Raw genomic sequence first — 19,540 nt, 5'->3', positions numbered from 1 at the left:
CTGTCCAGGTAGTCACGGAGGGAACGGTCTTTGCGGAAGGCGGAAAGGGGTGGGGAGGGAAATATATTCCTGGTGGTGGGGTCTGTTTGGAGGTGGCGGAAATGTCGGCGGATGATTTGGTTTATGTGAAGGTTGGTAGGGTGGAAGGTGAGCACCAGGGGCGTTCTGTCCTTGTTACGGTTGGAGGGGTGGGGTCTGAGGGCGGACGTGCGGGATGTGGACGAGATGTGTTGGAGGGCATCTTTAACCACGTGGGAAGGGAAATTGCGGTCTCTAAAGAAGGAGGCCATCTGGTGTATTCTGTGGTGGAACTGGTCCTCCTGGGAGCAGATCCAGCGGAGGCGGAGGAATTGGGAATACGGGATGGCATTTTTGCAAGAGGTAGGGTGGGAAGATGTGTAATCCAGGTAGCTGTGGGAGTCGGTGGGTTGTAAAAAATGTCAGTGTCAAGTCGATCATCATTAATGGAGATGGAGAGGTCTAGGAAGGGGAGGGAGGTGTCAGAGATGGTCCAGGTAAATTTAAGGTCGGTTGATTTTTACCTAAATGTTGTAATTGTACCAGCCTCCACCACTTTCTCTGGCAATTCATTCTATACTCACACGATCCTCTGTGTGAAAAGATTGCCCCTTTGGTCCCTTTTAATTTTTTTCTCCTCTCACCTTCTACCTCGTAATTAAGATTTCATAACTATTAATGGATGTTAATAGTATCAGTCGTTGAATAGTGGGGAGAGAATAAGAACCTTAGTACACATCACACTATCAGATAATGCAAGCCAAAACCTCATAAGAAACAGAATCTCTTCCATCAAATGGTATATGTGCACTCCTAAAAGGTAAGGGAATAAAGACTGAAATGTACAATTTTAAACACATAGAGCTTAACTGAGGTATGTTTCCCGGATAAGGAATGCTATGAGATTTACTTTGAAAAATAAATATGTTTTTCTGGAAATGTTACCAACAAACATGTACTGTACTTACTAATTTTATAGTTACAATGTATAAAATACAGGTTGGTCAAGGATTGCAAGAAGCAAATCAATATGAGAGGGAGAAAAAGAGCCACAGGGAGAATAGTCATACCTGGAACAAAACCATTATAGGTGGGATGAAGTGAAGAATCATGTCTATAAATTATCCTGCTATGCTGCTCCACTGGCTTTTGATCTGGTGTTGGGGGTATATCCATTTGCCTTGGGCGACAAGGGTCAATAAATGGCTCATAAACCATGGGGATGAAAGCACAACTGTCTGGTGGTTTAATTTCATCTGGTGCCTGAGGAAATAAAACATGAAATTGATTTGTGTACCAGTCCAAATATCAGGTCTAAGTATCACAAAAAAATTCTCAGAATCTTACAAATGCAGATTTAGGCCTTGATGACATATTTGGTGCAATGAGGTCACTCCTGTTACACTTCATCATTTCGCGTTGTTTCAATTCTTCTATAGTTTGAATGGCAGATGTTGCTTCAGGATTGTTGTCGTATACACAACTCTTCAGAGCAAAATGATATTTGCCATCTCTCGGATAGAAGTAACCTGCAATTTAAAAGTGACACAGTTAGTGTCGTTTATACTGTATGGAGAAAATATGTAAGCTTTCTTCACTCAACTTACAATGGGAAGGGAAGATGGAAATAATTGCTTACTACACAGTAAGACTGTACCATCAACTGTGAGGCCACTGCAGTCTGTTGAACAATAATTATGTTGCCACGTAGTTAATTGTACCCTGGTAGCCAAATTTCATTTTGCATATATTGTTAGATAATCATTAATATAAAAGCAGAGTTTCAGTAAAACCATTAGCTTGATTGGGGCTCAATGGTAACATACCCAAGATCATGGTTGATGTTTCACTCCATGGACTGGAGTCCTGAGCCTGGGCTGATATTTCAGTGAAGGAGTGTTACAGGCTGTGCTGACTTTCACCTACGTTAAATCATCTCACAAGACTCAGTTTGCCCCCTTTTAGATGGACATTAACTAGCCCATGCCATTATTCAGAGGCATTAAATGGCCAACATTTGTCCTCATCCACAGTTACAGAAACAGATGATATTATTATCTCATTGCAGTTTATGGCACCTAGCTGCACTCAAATTTGCTGATGCTGCTTACTTTCGAATGATGATTTCACTCAGAATTACTTCATTGGTTATAAAGGAATTCAGGACAGCCTGAGGTTAAAAAAGAAGGCTATATAACATAAGTGGAGAAAATGAGGACTGCAGATGCTAGAGACCAGAGTGAAAGAGTGTGGCACTAGAAAAGCACAGCCAGTCAGGCCGCATCCGAGGATCAAGACAATTGACATTTTGAGTATAAGATCTTCATTGGGAATGTTGGATGGGGCTTGACTATCACAATCACCCCCCACCTTCATCCAACTATCGCATTCCCAGCAACCTTCCCCTCACCCACAACCCCCTCACATTTATTTCTCAGTCCTGTCCACCCGGCAACACACACACACATTTATATATTCCTGATGAATAGCTTATGCTCAAAATGTCAACTCTCTGGCTCCTCAAATGCTGCCTGACCAGCTGTGCTTTTCCAGTACCACACTCTTTGACTATATAAATATGTTCCTTCCTCCTTTTTCCTCTCTTGCCTCGTCTAGCAATGTCCTCAGCTGTTGTCGTAAATCCATCACCTTGACAGGGAATACAACCTGAAACCTTCCCTGATTTTTATGTGCCACACAACACAGTCCATTTGTCCAGTGAGCCACTCATGGAATCATGTCAGCCTTTATACAAAATTCAGTCGTTTACAGATTGATCAAAAGTATAACTTGGAATTACAAACTTCTGCTAAGGTGATTGACTACAACATAGTGAGCAAAAATGGACATGATATGAAAGGAGATAACTGCAGGGTTGGGAAAAAAATGTGACTAAAGAAGTAGGTTTACTGAAGAGCCATAAAAATGGATAATGGTGGAGTAATGGAAGTGTAAGGAGACATATCGATAGGAATTCCAAGTCAGATAAATAGAAAGTTCAGGGCAGGAGACTGGATGATTGGAGAAGTTTACAATGTAGGAAAGCACATGAGAATTTGAACATGGAATGAGAATTTTAAATAAATCCCCAAAAAAACCCAGAAATGAAGCAGATGACTCTGCAGCGTGTAATGTCCTTTTAAAACCAATATCAAATATGATATTTTGTGTAGTTGATAGATTTTAGTACTCATATTTATACAATTATGAACTCAAGGAATATTTTACAACATCTTCATTAGTATTTTAGAACAATCTTTATAATGGATTAGGCAGCTATAAGCTACAGCTGCAGTAAATGCTGACCTTGTCAGCAATGTCTCTATCTCAAGTATTATTTCTAAAAACATTCAACTCCTCTCCTGATTACGTGCAAGTATATGCAAGCAAAAAGATTTTTTTTTCATAATAAGAGATCAGTTTCAGAGTTATTTTCTTCCTAGAATTGGTAAAACAACATCATTTTATGATCTTTTTGTAACATTATTTCTTTTATACCATAAAATGGGTAAACATAGAACAAAACATTATACATTTTATTCATCCGGTAGGTTCAATGAGTTATCACAAAACAAGCTCCTAGTTTCTTGAAGGTGGGTATTGCACGTATGCAGGGTAGTGAAGAAGGCATTTGGTACTCTTGCCTTTATTGGTCAGTACATTGAGTATATCAGTTGGGATGTCATGTTGTGGCTGTACAGGACATTGATTAGGCCACTTTTGGAATACTGTGTTCAATTCTGGTCTCTCTGCTGTAGGAAAGATATTATTAAACCTGAAAGGGTGCAGAAAAGACATAAGGATATTGCTAGGTTTGGAAGGTTTCAGCTATAGGGAGAGGCCAAATAGGCTGGGGCTGTTTTCCCTGGAGCATCAGAGACTGAAGGATAACCTTCTAGAGGTTTATAAAATCATAAGGGGCATGGATAGGGTAAATCAACAAGGTCTTTCCCCGGAGTGGGAGAGTCCAGAACTAGAGGGCATAGGTTTAGGGTGAGTGGGGAAAGACTTAAGAGGGACCTATGGGGTAACTTTTTCACGCAAAGGGTGGTGCATTTATGGAATGAAGAAGTGGTGGAGGTTGGTACAACTATAACATTTAAAAGGCAACTGGATGAGTATATGAATAGAAAGGGTTTAGAGGGATATGGGCGAAGCGCTGGCAGAAGAGTCTAGATTAACTTAGGATATCTAGTCAGCATGGATAAATTAGAATGAAGGGCCTGTTTCTATTCTGTACAACTCTATGACTCTAAGCCTCAACAAATCACAAAGACTTAATCAACATCACCGTTTTTAATGTTTGTATTCTGCACCTGCCCCGCATATGTGGTAATTTCTGGATGACCATAGGTCCTATTCAACAGATGCCTTGGCACCTGGGGATTGTACAATGCTTTTGTTTGAGTCAGAGTTAAACGTGGTGACTTGGGCTGTCCAGGTTCATATGACAGGAGTCCAAGAGTAGCATTGCCGTAGGTCTCTCCTAACCGGCTTTTTAACTTTGGAATGTACCCTCCGTACCTACAAAATGAACAAAAAGAGTTTTTGTACTTTTTTTAATGTAGGTATTTCAGCTCTAACATATGACAGGGAATTGATACAAGGCATAGGAATTACTGTAGGAAATGACCAAGGCTACTTAATTAATCTTCTGCTATTCTGGTACAGGAACTGCTCCGCGTATTACCATTCAATTTGATCATGGCTGATCTGTATCTTAACACCATACACTCAATTTGTTTCTGTAACCCTTAATGCTCTCCATCAATAAAAATTGATCAATCATAGTTATATGCCACAACATTGTTAATAGCAATCAGTTTCTGTCAATCACAATGGATCCAGAGACAACAAATCCCTAAAAGTAGAAAGCTTTTGGAAAAATAGATCAAAAGGCACCCATTCCTTCCATATTTTCTACATTTACCACATGTCCTGTCCTAAATTACCCATATACTGTATCCCATTTTCTGAAAGAAACATATCTAATGTTCCACTTAGATCTTCTCACGTTCATATATATACATTTCATAGTAAAAAAAATTATTGTTTATACATAAGTATGATTTCTCTCATGCAAAAGTCTACCCCTGAACTTCAGCAAAATATATAATTTTCCTTCTGTGTATAAATTACCCCAACTCTAATTCAGAAAATCCAAACGCTTTGTACTTACCATCTGCTCACAACTTAGCTCAAACTCATTCTGGTACAAATTCACTTATCGATAGAATCATAGAATAGCACACTACTGAAGGCACCTGTTCAATTCAATAATAAAAATACTTTCTGACTCCTTTTGCACTAACTTTGTGGGTGGAGGTGGCAGGAACAGTTTCTAACTTGAGAACTCTGCAAGATTGAGAGGATAGGAGAGAGACAGAGTGGACTTCTTGCCCTCCACCCCACCTCCCACTCCATCCTCCACCATCAGCATAAATACCACGGTTTCCCAGCTGCTTTCAGTCCTGATGAAGGATGGAGTTGAAACATTATTCCTGCTTTCCTCTCCACAGATGCTGCCAGACCAATTGAGTTTCTTCAGCAATTTGTTTGCTATTTGTTTAAAGTGGGTATGTGCCAGGCAGCTTTGTGTACAGTTCACGGTTTTCTTTATTTAACTATATAGTGAAAAAAAGGGGAGGGGGTTAGGGTACAGGAGAACAGGGAGACTGAGGACCAGCACAGATTAGTCATTGATGTAGTGTGGAGTCAGGTGCAGGGAGGAGTGAAAGAGGGATGCATGGGAGAACAGAGGGTGGGGTCAGGTGCATAGAGGAGTAAAGTGAGAAGGACCTGACATTCTGGATTTAAGCCCCCAGCATTTGAGCAATATTTTCATATACTGTTGTGATATCAAGGCGTCAAGGCTATGGGTCAAGTGCTGAAACTGGGAGTAGAATAGTTAGGTGGTTGTGTTTGGACTCAACGGGTATTTTTTCTGTGCTGTAGATCTGATTACATTAGATTCCCTACAGTGTGGAAACAGGCCCTTCGGCCCAACAACTCCACACCGACTCTCTGTATGCCTTATGCCTCTAAGTTCTGCTGTAGCTCTTGGAGATGGCTCTGTGGGAAGCAGCAAGGGAATGGGAGAGGGGTAGACACCCTGGGTCCGTGGGAAGCAGCAAGGGAATGGGAGAGGGGATGATGACGGCTTGGCCCGGTTAGAACTCCCCCTGGGGACAGTTCAGCACCGCCTCAACACTGCAGCAAGGGTCAGCTCGTGGTCAAACCGGAGCTGACCACCGTCACTGAATCACCTTGGGGAAATGAACTTGCATTCGATAGCTCATTTTCCCATTTTAGAAGGGTTTTTGTGTTTGCCTTCTGTTCCGTGTGCCAGCGCATATCGTCCAGCCAGTCAATAGGATGAGCTGGGATTCAGTGTTCCCAAATCCCTGGTTTTTCCAGCACTCCGTGCTCATCACTGCTGCTGGTTTGGACACCGTGTTTCCTCTGGGGAGATACACATCGTCAGCTAGACCTATGCTAATATCACAACAAAACACAGAATTCCCACATTTAACTTTTCCTGGATCTTACCCGGGCATGAAGTTCGGATCAAACGTACTAAATACATCCTCTGTTTTGAGGGGTAGTGTAAACGGCATTTCAAGTCAACCTATCCTGGGCGATAATGGTGTAGCCCCCGGCCGCTGTTTGATCTGCACCTTGGGTTGTACTGTAGCAGTAACCAGGGAGAGGAATAATGTTACTTTAACATCAGCGTCATGTGACTGGTCACAAACCTACTGGGAGCCTGCAACAGAGGCGCTGTCGCTAAAAGGACATTAAAATGACCAGACGCTGGAAAGGTTCAGCAGGTTCGCCAGCATCCCTGGGGAGAACTCAGAGGCACCCTTCCTCAGAGCTGATGGTGGCTGGGAAAACGTTGTTTTTGTTGCAGAAGATAGGGTAGGGAAAAGGGGTGAAGGAGGAGGAAGTGAGGACTGCAGATGCTGGAGCTCAGAGTCGAGAGTGTGGTGCTGGGTAGCATCACAGAAGCAGGTGAATCAACTTTTTGGGCATAAGCCATGAAGGAGGGTTTATGCCCGATACGTCGGGTTCTCCTGCTCCTGAGATGCTGCCTGGCCTGTTGTACTTTTCCAGCACCACACTCTCGACAAAGGGATTAACGAGTAAAGGGCAGGTAAGAGATAGGGCCCAAATAGAAAGAACAGTGTGACAAAGGAGTGGATAACGAGGTCAGCTTAGGAGAATGAATAGCTACTAATGGGGAGAGTTAGTGGCTAACCCTAGGTAATAACAGACCATGTAAAGGTCTGGTGTGTGGGGATTGGGGTAAGGACATGGGAGAAGGTGTATCAAGCCCTAAAATGGTTGGTCGATATTGAGTCCTCAAGTGAAAAATGAGGTACTGTTCTTCCAGCTTGTGCTGAGATTTACTGTAGTACAGCTTTACCTTTGCTTGTTCCAGTTCTCTTTCACCTCCTGCTATATCAACGGTATCATTGGTGCTACTTCTTTGTCGCACCCGGAATTGGAAACATTGATCGATTTTTCTTCCAGTTTCCACTCTATTCTCACCTTCACCTGATCCTGCTCACCGTGGACATGCAATCCCTTTACATGTCCATCCTCGTTCAGGATGGACTCAGGGCTCTCTGTTTCTTCCTGGAATAAAGGTCTGAATCATCGTCTTTCACCATTGCCTTCCTCCGCCTGGCTACCCTGAACAACTTCTCTTTTAACTCCTCTCACCTTCAGGTCAGAGGAGTGGCCATGGATACCAGCATGGGCCCCATTTGTGCCTGTCTCTTTGTAGGGTATATGGAACATTCCTTGTTCCATTCCTATTCTGTCCACACCACCCCCACCCACAACTCTTTCTCCGGTCTATCGATGTTATCATTGGCATTGGTTCCCTGTCTCACCTAGAATTGGAAAAGTCAATCAATTTCACTTCCAATTTTCACCTCATTCTGACCTTCAGCTGGTCCAACTCTGACCCTCCTTTCACTTCTTTGACATCTCTGTTTCCATTTCTGGGCACAGACAGGCCAGAGACATCCATTACAAACCAAACAATTCTCACAATTAACTTGACTTGACGTTGTGGGCGGCACGGTGGCACAGTGGTTAGCACTGTTGCCTCACAGCGCCAGAGACCCGGGTTCAATTCCCGCCTCAGGCGATTGACTGTGTGGAGTTTGCACATTCTCCCTGTGTTTGCGTGGGTTTCCTCCGGGTGCTCCAGTTTCCTCCCACAATCCAAAGATGTGCAGGTTAGGTGAAATGGCCATGCTAAATTGCCCGTAGTGTTAGGTAAGGGGTAAATGTAAGGGTATGGGTGGGTTGCGCTTCGGTGGGTCAGTGTGGACTTGTTGGGCCAAAGGGCCTGTTTCCACACTGTAATGTAATCTAATCTTTACATCCTCACATCTGCATCCTGTAAAGATTCTGTCCCATTCTCCCAGTTCCTCCATCTCTGTCACATATGTTCTGATGATGCCAATTTCAACAAGGGGTCACCGAAATGTTCACCTTCTTCCTCAACCAAAATTACCCCAGCACCGTTGTTGGCAGGGCCCTCAGCCGAGTCTCACCCATCTCCCACACTTCAGCCTTCATCCCCTCTCTTCCTTCCCAGAACTACAATAGGGTCCCCCTTTTCTCCCCTACCATCCCACCAGTATCCACATCCAGAGGAACATTCTATGCCATTTCTGTCAATTTCAGTTAGCTATCACTATCAGTCACATTTTCTCCTCCCCTTCCTTATCTGCCTTCTGCAAAGACTATTCCCTCCAGGACACCCTGGTCCACTCCCCCTTCATTCCCAAAACCCCTCTGCGATATCATGCACCTACCCATGCTACTGCAGAAGGGGTAACATGCCCATTTACCTCAAGCCTCCTCAGTATCCAAGGGCCTGAACACACTTCCAGGTGAAGCAGCACTTTACCTGAACTTCACTCTATCTAGTTTACTGCATTCACTGCTCACAATTGGCCTTCTCTACATTGAGGAACTACAAAGTGTAGCCTGAGTGACTTCTTTGCAAAACACTTACATTCCTGTGCTTCCAGTTGCCTGCCATTTCAACACCCCACCCTGTTTGCTGGCCAACATCACTGACTGAGGTTTGTTGTGGTGCTCCAGCAAAGCTCAGTGCAAGCTGAAACAACAGCAGTCGAAGAGTGTGGTACTAGAAAAGCAAAGCCAGTCAGGCAGTATCCGAGGAGCAGGTGAATCGATGTCTCGAGTATAAGCTGTCAATCAGGAAAGAACAGCACCTCATTTGCAACTTGTGGACCCTGCAGCCTTCTGAACTCAATACCAAGTTCAACAGTTTTAGGGCTTCAGTCACCTTCTCCCATGCCCTTAGTCCAACCCCCACACATCAGGCCATACTGTTATCATATATCTGCTATTGTTAGCCACTAATAGTCCCCTTAGCAATTATTCATTCTCCCAAACCGATCACTATTCACTCCTTTGACTGTGCAACTGTTCTTACCATAGAATGCCTACATTGTGGAAACAAGCCGTTTGGCCCAACAAGTCCACACTGATCCTCCGAACAGTAACCTACCTTACTCTATTACTCTACATTTACCCCTAACCTACACATCTCTAAACACTATGTGGGATTTAGGTTAGATTAGAGTAGATTCCCTACAGTGTGGAAACAGGCCATTTGGCCCAACATGTCCACATCGACCCTCTGAAGAGTAACCCACCCAGACCCATTCACCTACCCTATATTTACCCCTAACTAATACAGCTATCACTGGGCAATTTAGCATGGCCAATTCACCTGACCTGCACATTTTGTTTTGGATTGTAAGAGGAAACGGGAGCACCCGGAGGAAACCCATGCAGACATGGGGAGATAGTGCAAACTCCATGCAGACAGTTGCCCAAGGCTGGAATTAGTGCTGTGAGGTAATAGTGATAACCACTGAGCCACCGTTCTTCTCTGTCTTTGGGCTCTGTCTTCACCTATTATTTACTTCTTACCCCCTCTGCCCACCCTATCGTCTGCCTAAAAAACTACTTTTTCGTAGTTGTCATCAGTTCTGAGGAAGGGTCACTGGACCTGAAACATTAACTCTTGATTTCTCTCCACAGATGATGCCAGACCTGCTGAGCTTTTCCAGCAATTTTTATTTTTGTTTCTGATTTCCAGTATCTGCAATTCTTTCAGTCTTTATTTATTATTTAACTCACAGCCACGTCTCTTCTAGCCATGTTCACCTTGAAGAAGTTCTGCTCCTCTGTCTATAGATTTTCAATTCGAATATGTCTTCTTGTCCACCATTATTAATTTTGCTGTTGCTCCTGATTTTGACATGGTATTTGCTAAAACCTGTTTCCACAGCCATACCACATTCCTCAGTAATTGCCTTTGGCTCAGACTCACGCCCATGGTCGATTTCAATTCAAGGTTTGCCCTGTGTATTTTGAATCCATCCAGGATTATAGGTACCTCCATAATGTTCAATGTTTCTTAGACATCTGCTCTCACCACACCCTGAGATCTACTCCGTGCATGTGTCAACATGTTTGAGTTATAAAGAAATGCTGGATAGGCTGGGGCTTCTTTAGGAAGTCGAGAGGCGATCTGATAGAAGTTTATAAAATAATGAGAGATATAGATAGAGTTAATGGTGGTTGTCTTTTCCCTAGGATAGGGATTTCAAGACTAGGGGCACATTTTTTATAGTGAGAGGAGAGAGATTTAAAGAAAACATGAGGCAGATCTTTTACACAGAGGGTGGTTTGCATGTGAAATGAACTTCCTGAATAAGTGGTGGTTGCAGGTACAATTACAGCAATTAAAGGACATTTAGATAGGTACATGCATAGGAATGGTTTGGAGAGATATAGGCCAGAGCCAGGCAGGTGGGACTAGTTTGGGATTATGTTTGGCATGGATTGGCTGCACCGAAGGTCTGTTTCCATGCTGTGTAACTGTATGATACTATGTGCACACTCCCGATCTCCCTCTCCAACAGCACAACTTCAGGCTGGCTCAGAGCTGCACTGCTCTCCAGATCCACTTCATCTTCCTGTTGGTTTGACTTGTGAACATGAAAGTGTTTCTTTTTCCTTTCAGGCTCAAGGAATACAAAATGCAACAACTCAGAGATATCTATGGCCCTCCCCTTCCCTCTGACTCCATCCCCTCTCCCAATCCCACCTCCTGTCGTGTATTCACTATCCCTCCTGACCTTCCACTCTCTAACGCTGAATGTTCTGTATTCAGCAAAGGTCTCCATTTTATTCCTCTGCATCCCACCTTAATGAATTTCAGTTGGGATGTGACATTGGCCTCTTCCTCCATTGCTTTCGTGTCCATGCCCATTTATCTGGACATGAATCTCACAGACCCCTTCGCTCACCTCCAACACTCTCCCTCCATCTGGACCCCTGGCCTTTTACATACACTTGACTTGTTCATTGAGAACTGTCAACCTGCCATTGGTCACCTCAATTTCTTTGTCCCCTCTCATCCATTCCAACAAATCTCCCTGTGAACTGACTGCAATCCATGCTGTCAGATTCAACCCTGACTTGATTATTGAGCTGGCAAACAAGGGTGGTGCTGTTGTTGTCTGGCAGACTGACCTGTACATTGCAGAGGCTAAGTGCTAGCTCTCAGCCATATCTTCCTATCTCCCCCCTTCCAATCCCTACCTCACCCCCCCCAATCCCGGACCATGACTCTACCATGAAACATCAGGGCATTGTGTACACCACGGTTGCTAATCTCATTTCATCTGGTGATCTCTCCCCCAACTGCTAGAAGCTGATTGTCTCCCAACCCCTGCACAGCTCACTTCTAACTCCTTCCCAAAATCCACAAACAGGACAGCCCGGACAGACCCATTGCTTCTGCCTGCTCCTACCCCACAGAACACGTCTCTTTCTACCTTGACTTGGTCTTTTCTCCCCTGGTCCAGTCCCTTCCCGCTTACATCCGTGGTTCCTCTGATGCTTTAAGTCAGTTTCAGAATTTCCAGTTCGTGGGCTTCAGTCACCTCCTCTTTACCATGGATGTGCAATCCCTTTGTACATCCATCCCCGATTAGGACGGTCTCAGGGCACTCTGCTTCTTCCTAGAAAAAAGGCCTGAACTGTTCCAATTCACTACCACCCTCCTCTGGCTGGCCGAATCCATCCTCACCCTGAACAACTTCTGTTTTAACTGTTCCCACTTTCTTCAGGCCAGAGGAGTGGCCATGGGTACCCTCATGGGCCCCAGTCATGCCTATTTCTTCGTGGGGTATGTGAAACATTGCATGTTCCGATCCCCACCTACAACTCTTTCTCCGGTATATTGATGATGTCATCACTGCTGCCTCCCTCTCTCGTTCGCAACTGGAAAAGTTGATTAATTTTGCTTCTAATTTCCACTCCGTTCTCACCTTCACCTGGTCCATTTCTGACTCCTCCCTCCGCTCTCTCGACATCTCTGTTTCCATTTCTGGGGATAGGCTGGCCATCAATCTCCACTGCAAACTCACTGTCTCCCACAGTAATGTTGACTATGCATCCTCGCTTCCTGCTTTCTGTAAAGACTTTATTCCATTCTCCCAGTTTCTCTGTCTCTGTCGTATATGTTCTGAAATGTCCACCTTCTTTCTCAACTGAGGATTCCCTAGCACTGTAATTGACAGGGCCCTCAAACAGGTCTGACCTATTTCCTGCACTTCCGTCCTCAACCCTTCACTTTGCTTTCACAACAATGATGGGTTGTCCTCACCTACCATCCCACCAGCATCTACCACCATGTCTACCGCCTCCAGTGGAATGCCATCACCAGACACATATTCCACTCCCCTCCCTTGTCAGCCTTCTGTAAGACTGTTCCCTCTGGGGCATGCTGGTCCAATAGTTCTTCACTCCTAACACCCACTCATTCTCCAACTGCCCCATGGCACCTTCCCCTGCAACCACAGAAGGTGTTAGAACGGCCCGTTTACTTCCTCCCTCCTCAGTATCTAGGGGCCCGAGAAAAAACCTTCCAGGTGAAGCAGCACTTTACCTGCACGTCACTCAATCTAGTCTTCTGCATTCGCTGCTCACAATGTGGCCTCCTCTACATTAGGGAAACAACGTGTAGACTGGGTGACTGCTTCACAGAACATCTACATCTGTCCATGAAAAAGACCCTGAACTTCCAGTTGCCTGCCACTTTGACACACCACCGTGGTCCCTGACCAATATCTCTGTCTTAGCCCTGCTGCAGTGCTCCAGTGAAGCTCGGTGCAATCTGGAAGAACAGCACCTCATTTTCTGCTTAGCGTCCATCCTTCTGGACTCAATGAAGGGCAACCTCGGTTATCCGAACATCAATTATCCGAATTTCGGATTATCGGAACACGATCTCAAGGTCCCTTTCAGGCACACTGTTTGATCAACGACTGGACTGAATCCAGTGTTGCCAGCCGGCTTGGAGGTCATCCATGCGGTGTGAAGTCCCGGATTTGTGCCTTTGGGAAATTGCACAAATCGAGTCACAGCTCAGCCTGCATCTGCTTCCCGCCACTTGAAACCCCCGACACTGATCCATCACAGACACGTGGCGGAAAGATCGTGAGAAGATGTCTGCGAGAAGTCAGGGTGACAGGCACCACACTGGCCTAAGCTACGGTCGGTCGGCCGGCCTACCCATGGCTCTGGTGGGTTGGGGACCTCAGGAACAGTTTGCCCCTCCTGCCTTCCTAACAAAGCAGCCTGCCCACAAGCCACTGACCCACCAATCAATGCCAGGCATCCCAACCGAGAGCCTGATCTTTAAACTGCCACTGGCAGCCTGCAATTGCACAGAGGCCCTGGTGGGAATGTGTGAGTGACATGCTGAAGGGAGTAAGGCACCTTGGGGGCGAAGGGAGCCTGATCAGTTATCCGAACAAAATACTCCCCGCCGTGTCGTTTGGATAATCGAGGTTGCCCTGTATCAAGTTCAACAATTTTAGGGCCTGGGGCACCTTCTCCCATGTCTGTACACACCAGACCTTGTTACCACATGATTAGAGACCAAAAAAACTGCAGATACTGGAATCCAAAGTCGACAAGCAGGAGGCTCGACTTCTCTGCCTCCTGATGCTGCCTGGCTTGTTGTGTTCTTCCAGCCTCCTGCCTGTCTACTTTGTTATCACATAGTCTACTATTCCACAAAACCCATCGTTACTCACTAATTGTACCCATTAGTAGCTATGCATTCTCCTAAACTGATCGTTATCCACTCTTTTGTCTGTCCAACTCTTCTTCAATCTCTTTGGGCTCTATCTCCATCTACTCCCCACCACTTCCCCCTATAAAAAACAACATTTTTCTAACTACCATCAGTTCTGATGAAGGGTCACTGGACCTGAAGCATTAACTCTGATTGTTCTCCATAGATGCAGCCAGACCTGCTGAGCTTTTCCAGCAATTTCTGTTTTTGTTTCTGATTTCCAGCATCTGCAGTTCTTTCAGCTTTTATTAAAATAACCAGCTTGGCTGTCAGTAGAAGAGGAATCATAGCTATTTACTGCGTTTTTCTCACAAGCCAAGCGCAGCATTATTGGCATTTATCAAGCCATTCACTAGCTGGAAGCAACAGTGAATATGCTTAATATAAATCAGAAAACACCAGGAACTAGAGAAAGAGAACTAGTGCTTCGAGTTGAATAGAATTCTTTGGAACGGATTTAGTTTTTGTCTCCAATTATGTTGCCAGACCTGCTGAGCTTTACGAGCATTTTTTGCAGCTATATCAAATTTACAACTTCAACGTTTCAACTTTCACAGCAGAACTTATATAAACACTCCCTTATTTCAGTTGTTAGATTCACCCTTGCTGTTTTTTCCTGTTGCTAGGACAACACACTTTGGTTTCGGTGCTGTACATAATCCAACCTTGCGATTTAGAGTGAAGGCAAATCTGTTCTTTTATAAATTTCTGCACAAAAAGTGTTTGTTGTGCGGCAGTGTTCTTAAAGTTGATTTTTTGTTTGTTAAGCGAAGAAAAAGCAATCAGGTTCTCTCTGTCAATCCCCTGCAGGTGCAGACAAGCTTAACATGGATTGAGACAATCCATTGCCTAAGTAGAAAATTAAACAACTTACCGGAGGAGGAAGCTCAGTGGTTAGCACTGCTGCCTCACAGCACCAGGGACCAGAGTTTGATTCCACCCTTGGGCAACTGCCTGATTGGAGTTTGCACCTTGTCCCCCTGCCTGCATGGGTTTCCTCCGGGTGCTCCGGTTTACTCCCACAATCCAAAAAATGCTCAGGTTAGGTGAGTTGGCCATGCTAAATAACCCACAGTGTTCAGGAATGTGTAGGTTAGGTGCATTAATCAGGGTAAATATAGAGGAATGGGGAATGGGTTTGGGCGGGATACTCTTCGGAGGGTCGGTGTTGTGCCGAAGACCTGTTTCCACACTGAAGGGATTCTATGACATCTAATTGTGAATGGTGGTGGAAAATTGAACAACTCACTGGAGGAGGAAGCCTCACAAATATCCCCATCCTCAATGGTAGGGGAGCCCAGCACATCTGTGCAAAAGATAAGGCTGAGGCATTCGCAACAACCTCCAGCCAGAAGTGTCAAGAGGATGATCCATCTCCTCCTCTTCCATAGATCCCCAGCATCATGGATACAAATCTTCAGCCAAATTATTTCACCACACATGTCAAACTGTCAGAAGCACTGGATGCTGCATAGGCTTTGGCCCTGATAACATTCTGGTAACAATACTGAAGACTTGTGCTCCAGAATTTGCCACAGCCTTAGCCAAGCTTTTCCAGTAAAGCTGTTGTTATGGACTAGGCCAGACCCCTCAAAACATTTTTAAGCAGGTAGCCCAGACCTGTTTTAGCCATGTGCATAGTGAATATTCCTGGAATAAATTAGCTGGGTTGTCTGCTAAGTTTTAAGCAAATCAATTTCATTTACCAAATTATGGAATGAAACAAAAAGAAGAGAAAACAGAATACCGATAACTTATCCTATCCAAACCCAAAGTAATGATGCTGTTCTGAAAATACTTGCAAAAGCTGCAATATACACATCTCTTAGCACAAACAGTAAAAATGAAACAAACTAGAGCTTACAGACTTGAAGTTAGAGAGAGAGAGAGAGAGAGAGACCAGCAGCCTGGTTTCACACATCCTCTGCTGCAACTGAACTGACTAAAGTTCTAAATGGAACTGCACTGCACAACTAAAGAGCTGGCCATGCCCCTTAGCTGTACTGTTTTTCTAAAAAACATGAAAGTCTTAGACTGGAGGTATTATTGGTTAGGATAAACAGAAAGCCCCAATGAACTATTCAAACATCAGACATGATGGAGCCTGGCCAAATAACCCTTCTCTGAAAATAAAACTAGAGAACATAGTGACCTGTAACAGAACCAGTATTGTGCCACTATAACATTGGCATCTACTCATCAATATGGAAAATTGCCCAGGTATGTCCTGTACACAAAAAGCAGGACAAATCCAACCTGGCCAATTTTTGCCCCATCAATCTACTATCGATCATCAGTGAAGTGATGGAAGGTGTCATCAACAGTGCTATCAAGCAGCACATACTCAGCTATAACCAAATTACGGATTATGAGTTTGGGTTCCACCAGGGCCACTTAGCTCCTGACCTCATTACAGCCTCGGTTCAAAAATGGACAAAAAAGCTGAATTCCAAAAGGGAGGTAAAATTGACAGGCTTTGATGTTAAGTCTGCATTTGGCCGATTGTGGCATCCAGGAGCACTATCATAACTGGAATCAATGGGAATCAGGTGGCAAACTCTCTGGTAGTTGAAGGAACACCTGGTGCAAAAAAGGATAGTTGTAGTGATTGAAGGTCAATTTCTCAAATCTCTGCAGAAATTTCTTAAGGTAGTGGCTTAGGCCCAACCATCTTCAATTACTCATAAATGACCGTCTCTTCATGATAATGTCAGAGTGGGACAGTTCACTGATGACTGAACAATGTTCAATATTATTCACAATTTCTCAGATACTGAAGCTGTCAAAGGCCAAATGCATCAAAACCTGGACAGTATCAAAGTTTGTGCTGACAAGTGGCCAGATGGAGTATCAGGCAATGACCATCCCCAAGAGGAGGGAGTGTAACTGTTCCATCCTGACTTTCTATGGACTCCACCCCCGCCACATTGGGGTTTCCATTGACCAGAAATTGAAATGGTTTAGGAACACAGAACAACCTCGGTTATCTGAACATCAATTTTCTGAATTTTGGATTATTCAAACAAAATACTCCATGCCCATGTCATTCTGATAATCAAGGTTGCCCTGTATCTGGGAAGGGAGTGAATCCATGTGTTCGTACCGACTTTCAGTCTTCGAGGTTGGGTAGCACTGCCAGATTCCATCAGGAGGATCTGAAAACAGTGCATCCTTCTGGGGCAGAGTGCAGTCTGGATTCTGACTGAGTTTGAGCGATTTTCCATGGTGGGAAGTGCTGCATTTTGTGAAGGGAATGAATACTTGGGTTCATACCAACTTTGATACTTCAGGGCTGGGTACCACCACTGGATTTGGTCTGCATGATCTGCAAACAGTGCGCCCTTCTGGGGCAGAGTGCAGGCTGACTTCCGACTGAGTTTGAGTGATTTTCAAAGGTGGGAAGTATTCATTTTTTTGGAAGGGAGTGAATTCGGGAACTCATGCAAACTTAGTGACAAAATGTCCGAGGAACAGTGGGGAAAACTTGGAAAGAATGCTCGAAAATGTGCGCCCAAAGGCAGCTTGGAAGTTTTGAAAATCGTCGGGAGATGTTTTAAAAATGTCAAGTAGTAACTAGGAAAAAAATCTTAGAAAACTTACCAAAAAGAGTGAAAATTTTAAGTAACACTGGAGGAAAATCCCTACCAGCGAAAAAATCTGTAAACTCATTCAGAAAATGTGTTCCGAGGTGCTGCATGACTCGGAGGGAATTCAGTCCAGCCATTGTCCTGCCATCGCTAAGTGTCCGTCGCCTGAAAACTTAAACTCTCTCTAGTAGCTGAAGTCTGGCTGTGGAAAAATCTAAACAGTTTTGCAAGGATCGAGTTCCAGCCCGAAGCACTCAAATTTGGAATCCTGAACCATTCAGAGCTAATCGGGTTTGGCCGATGGTCAGGTTGACGGGGTACCCAGAGATTTTTGGGAACAAAATTTTATAGATCAACATGATGGCGCGGAACCACTTTGAAAGGCATCTGAAAAGTGGTTCCCTGGGCAGAGCACTTGAATGGCAGGTCTGGCTGCATGCCGAAGAGCTCTCGGAAGTCTAATTTTTGATACTTTGTCAAATTTTTGTCAGACTTCCCCAAATCTTTCTGTCTGTTTCAAAGGTTGGACAGGGGCCTGTGTGAAGGTATCTAGACACCTCTGGACAGCGGGCAACCAACTTTAACTCCAGCCATTCCTCCATAGGCACTTTAAAATTAAAAGACAGAGTTCAAGTTGCCTGGCTCCCTTGGGTGTTTCAAGGAAAGTAGCGGGCTGATCCTTGCCTGTGTTCGCCCAGAACTGTTGAACGCTTAGCGCATCACCGGCTCTGGTAGTGGGTGGCTGTCCTCCAGTCTTCATGGCACCCACTGCTAATTGGCCGTGCAATGGCTCTGCCGTCCTGTGGTGCTCGTCACCCAGGTTTCCGCCCAGATCTGCAAGTGGTGACTTAGCTGCGGTTCTCCTCGATCAATCTGGCACTGCCCGTCCGGTGTGGGAGGACCCTTGGCGGGCTGGCTTTGCTATTAGGGGCCTGTGCTTCAGGCTGAGCGGCTCCTCCCCGGCACTCCCTCCCTCGCTGGCAGCTGGACAACTGCTTTTGTTTTGAAAGGGTCAAAATCCCACAGCAGTCCCTCTGCCTCCGCTACGGACTCTCCTGTGGTCAGGTGAGGCCGAGAAGCCACAGTTTGCAGAGCCAGTGGTTTCAGTAATGTGTTGCCCATGAACTGTCCTTGCTTCTCGAGTGAGGCATAGGTACGGGGGCTCTTGCTGTCTCTCTGTTTTCCTTGTGTCTCGACCCTCAGAATTACATTTCTCTCAGCACTGTGGTAGACAGGAGCCGGGGAAAGGAGCCAGGGAGGCAGCTCCCATTCTCTCTCTGCGCTCACACACATGTTTTGAACCCCCTCAACTGTGTGTGCTCAGCCTTTCTCCTGCAAGGGTGATGCTCCATCTGAACCGTTGGTCCCAGGGTGTCTCACCTTTGGGTCAGGCGAGAGGCTACCTTTTGAAAGAGTTGAACCCAGTACCAGGATGACCTCCGTGGGGAAGCTCAGGCAAGAGTTTGCCGGTTGGGCTACCTGGCAGATCCTGCCAGTAGCATATGCCTGTCTCAAAGATTAAGCCATGCGTGTCTAAGTACTCACGGCCGGTACAGTGAAACTGCGAATGGCTCATTAAATCAGTTATGATTCCTTTAATTGCTCCAAACATTACTTGGATAACTGTGGTAATTCTGGACTAATACATGCAAATGAGCACTGACCCACGCGGGGATGCGTGCATTTATCAGATCAAGACCAATTTGGTACTTCCCAGCAG

At 45.0% G+C, this 19,540-nt stretch overlaps 1 protein-coding gene across 2 annotated transcripts in view; it reads right to left on the bottom strand.

Moving 5' to 3' along the window:
* LOC122539500 (protein FAM166B-like) overlaps positions 1-15,147 on the bottom strand; it is a 16,979-nt gene extending 1,832 nt beyond the window's left edge. The window contains exons 1-4 of one of the 2 annotated variants that reach the window (XR_006309112.1): positions 15,108-15,147; positions 4,310-4,542; positions 1,366-1,547; positions 1,089-1,281 (exon numbers count right to left, since the gene is read on the bottom strand). Coding sequence is in view for 1 of the 2 variants with exons in the window: in XM_043674431.1 (XP_043530366.1) it covers positions 1,089-1,281; positions 1,366-1,547; positions 4,310-4,542; positions 6,568-6,635 (676 nt within the window). In the remaining variant the exon portion in view is untranslated. Of the gene's footprint in view, positions 1-1,088; positions 1,282-1,365; positions 1,548-4,309; positions 4,543-6,567; positions 6,771-15,107 lie in introns of those variants that run through there. The other variant, XM_043674431.1, reaches the window with a different exon arrangement.
* Positions 15,148-19,540: the final 4,393 nt, after the last annotated feature.

Source organism: Chiloscyllium plagiosum, chromosome 2, assembly GCF_004010195.1.
Source record: "Chiloscyllium plagiosum isolate BGI_BamShark_2017 chromosome 2, ASM401019v2, whole genome shotgun sequence".
NCBI lineage: Eukaryota > Metazoa > Chordata > Chondrichthyes > Orectolobiformes > Hemiscylliidae > Chiloscyllium > Chiloscyllium plagiosum.
The sequence above is the reverse complement of the archived record's forward strand: the minus strand, read 5'-3'. Positions and strand labels throughout refer to the sequence as shown.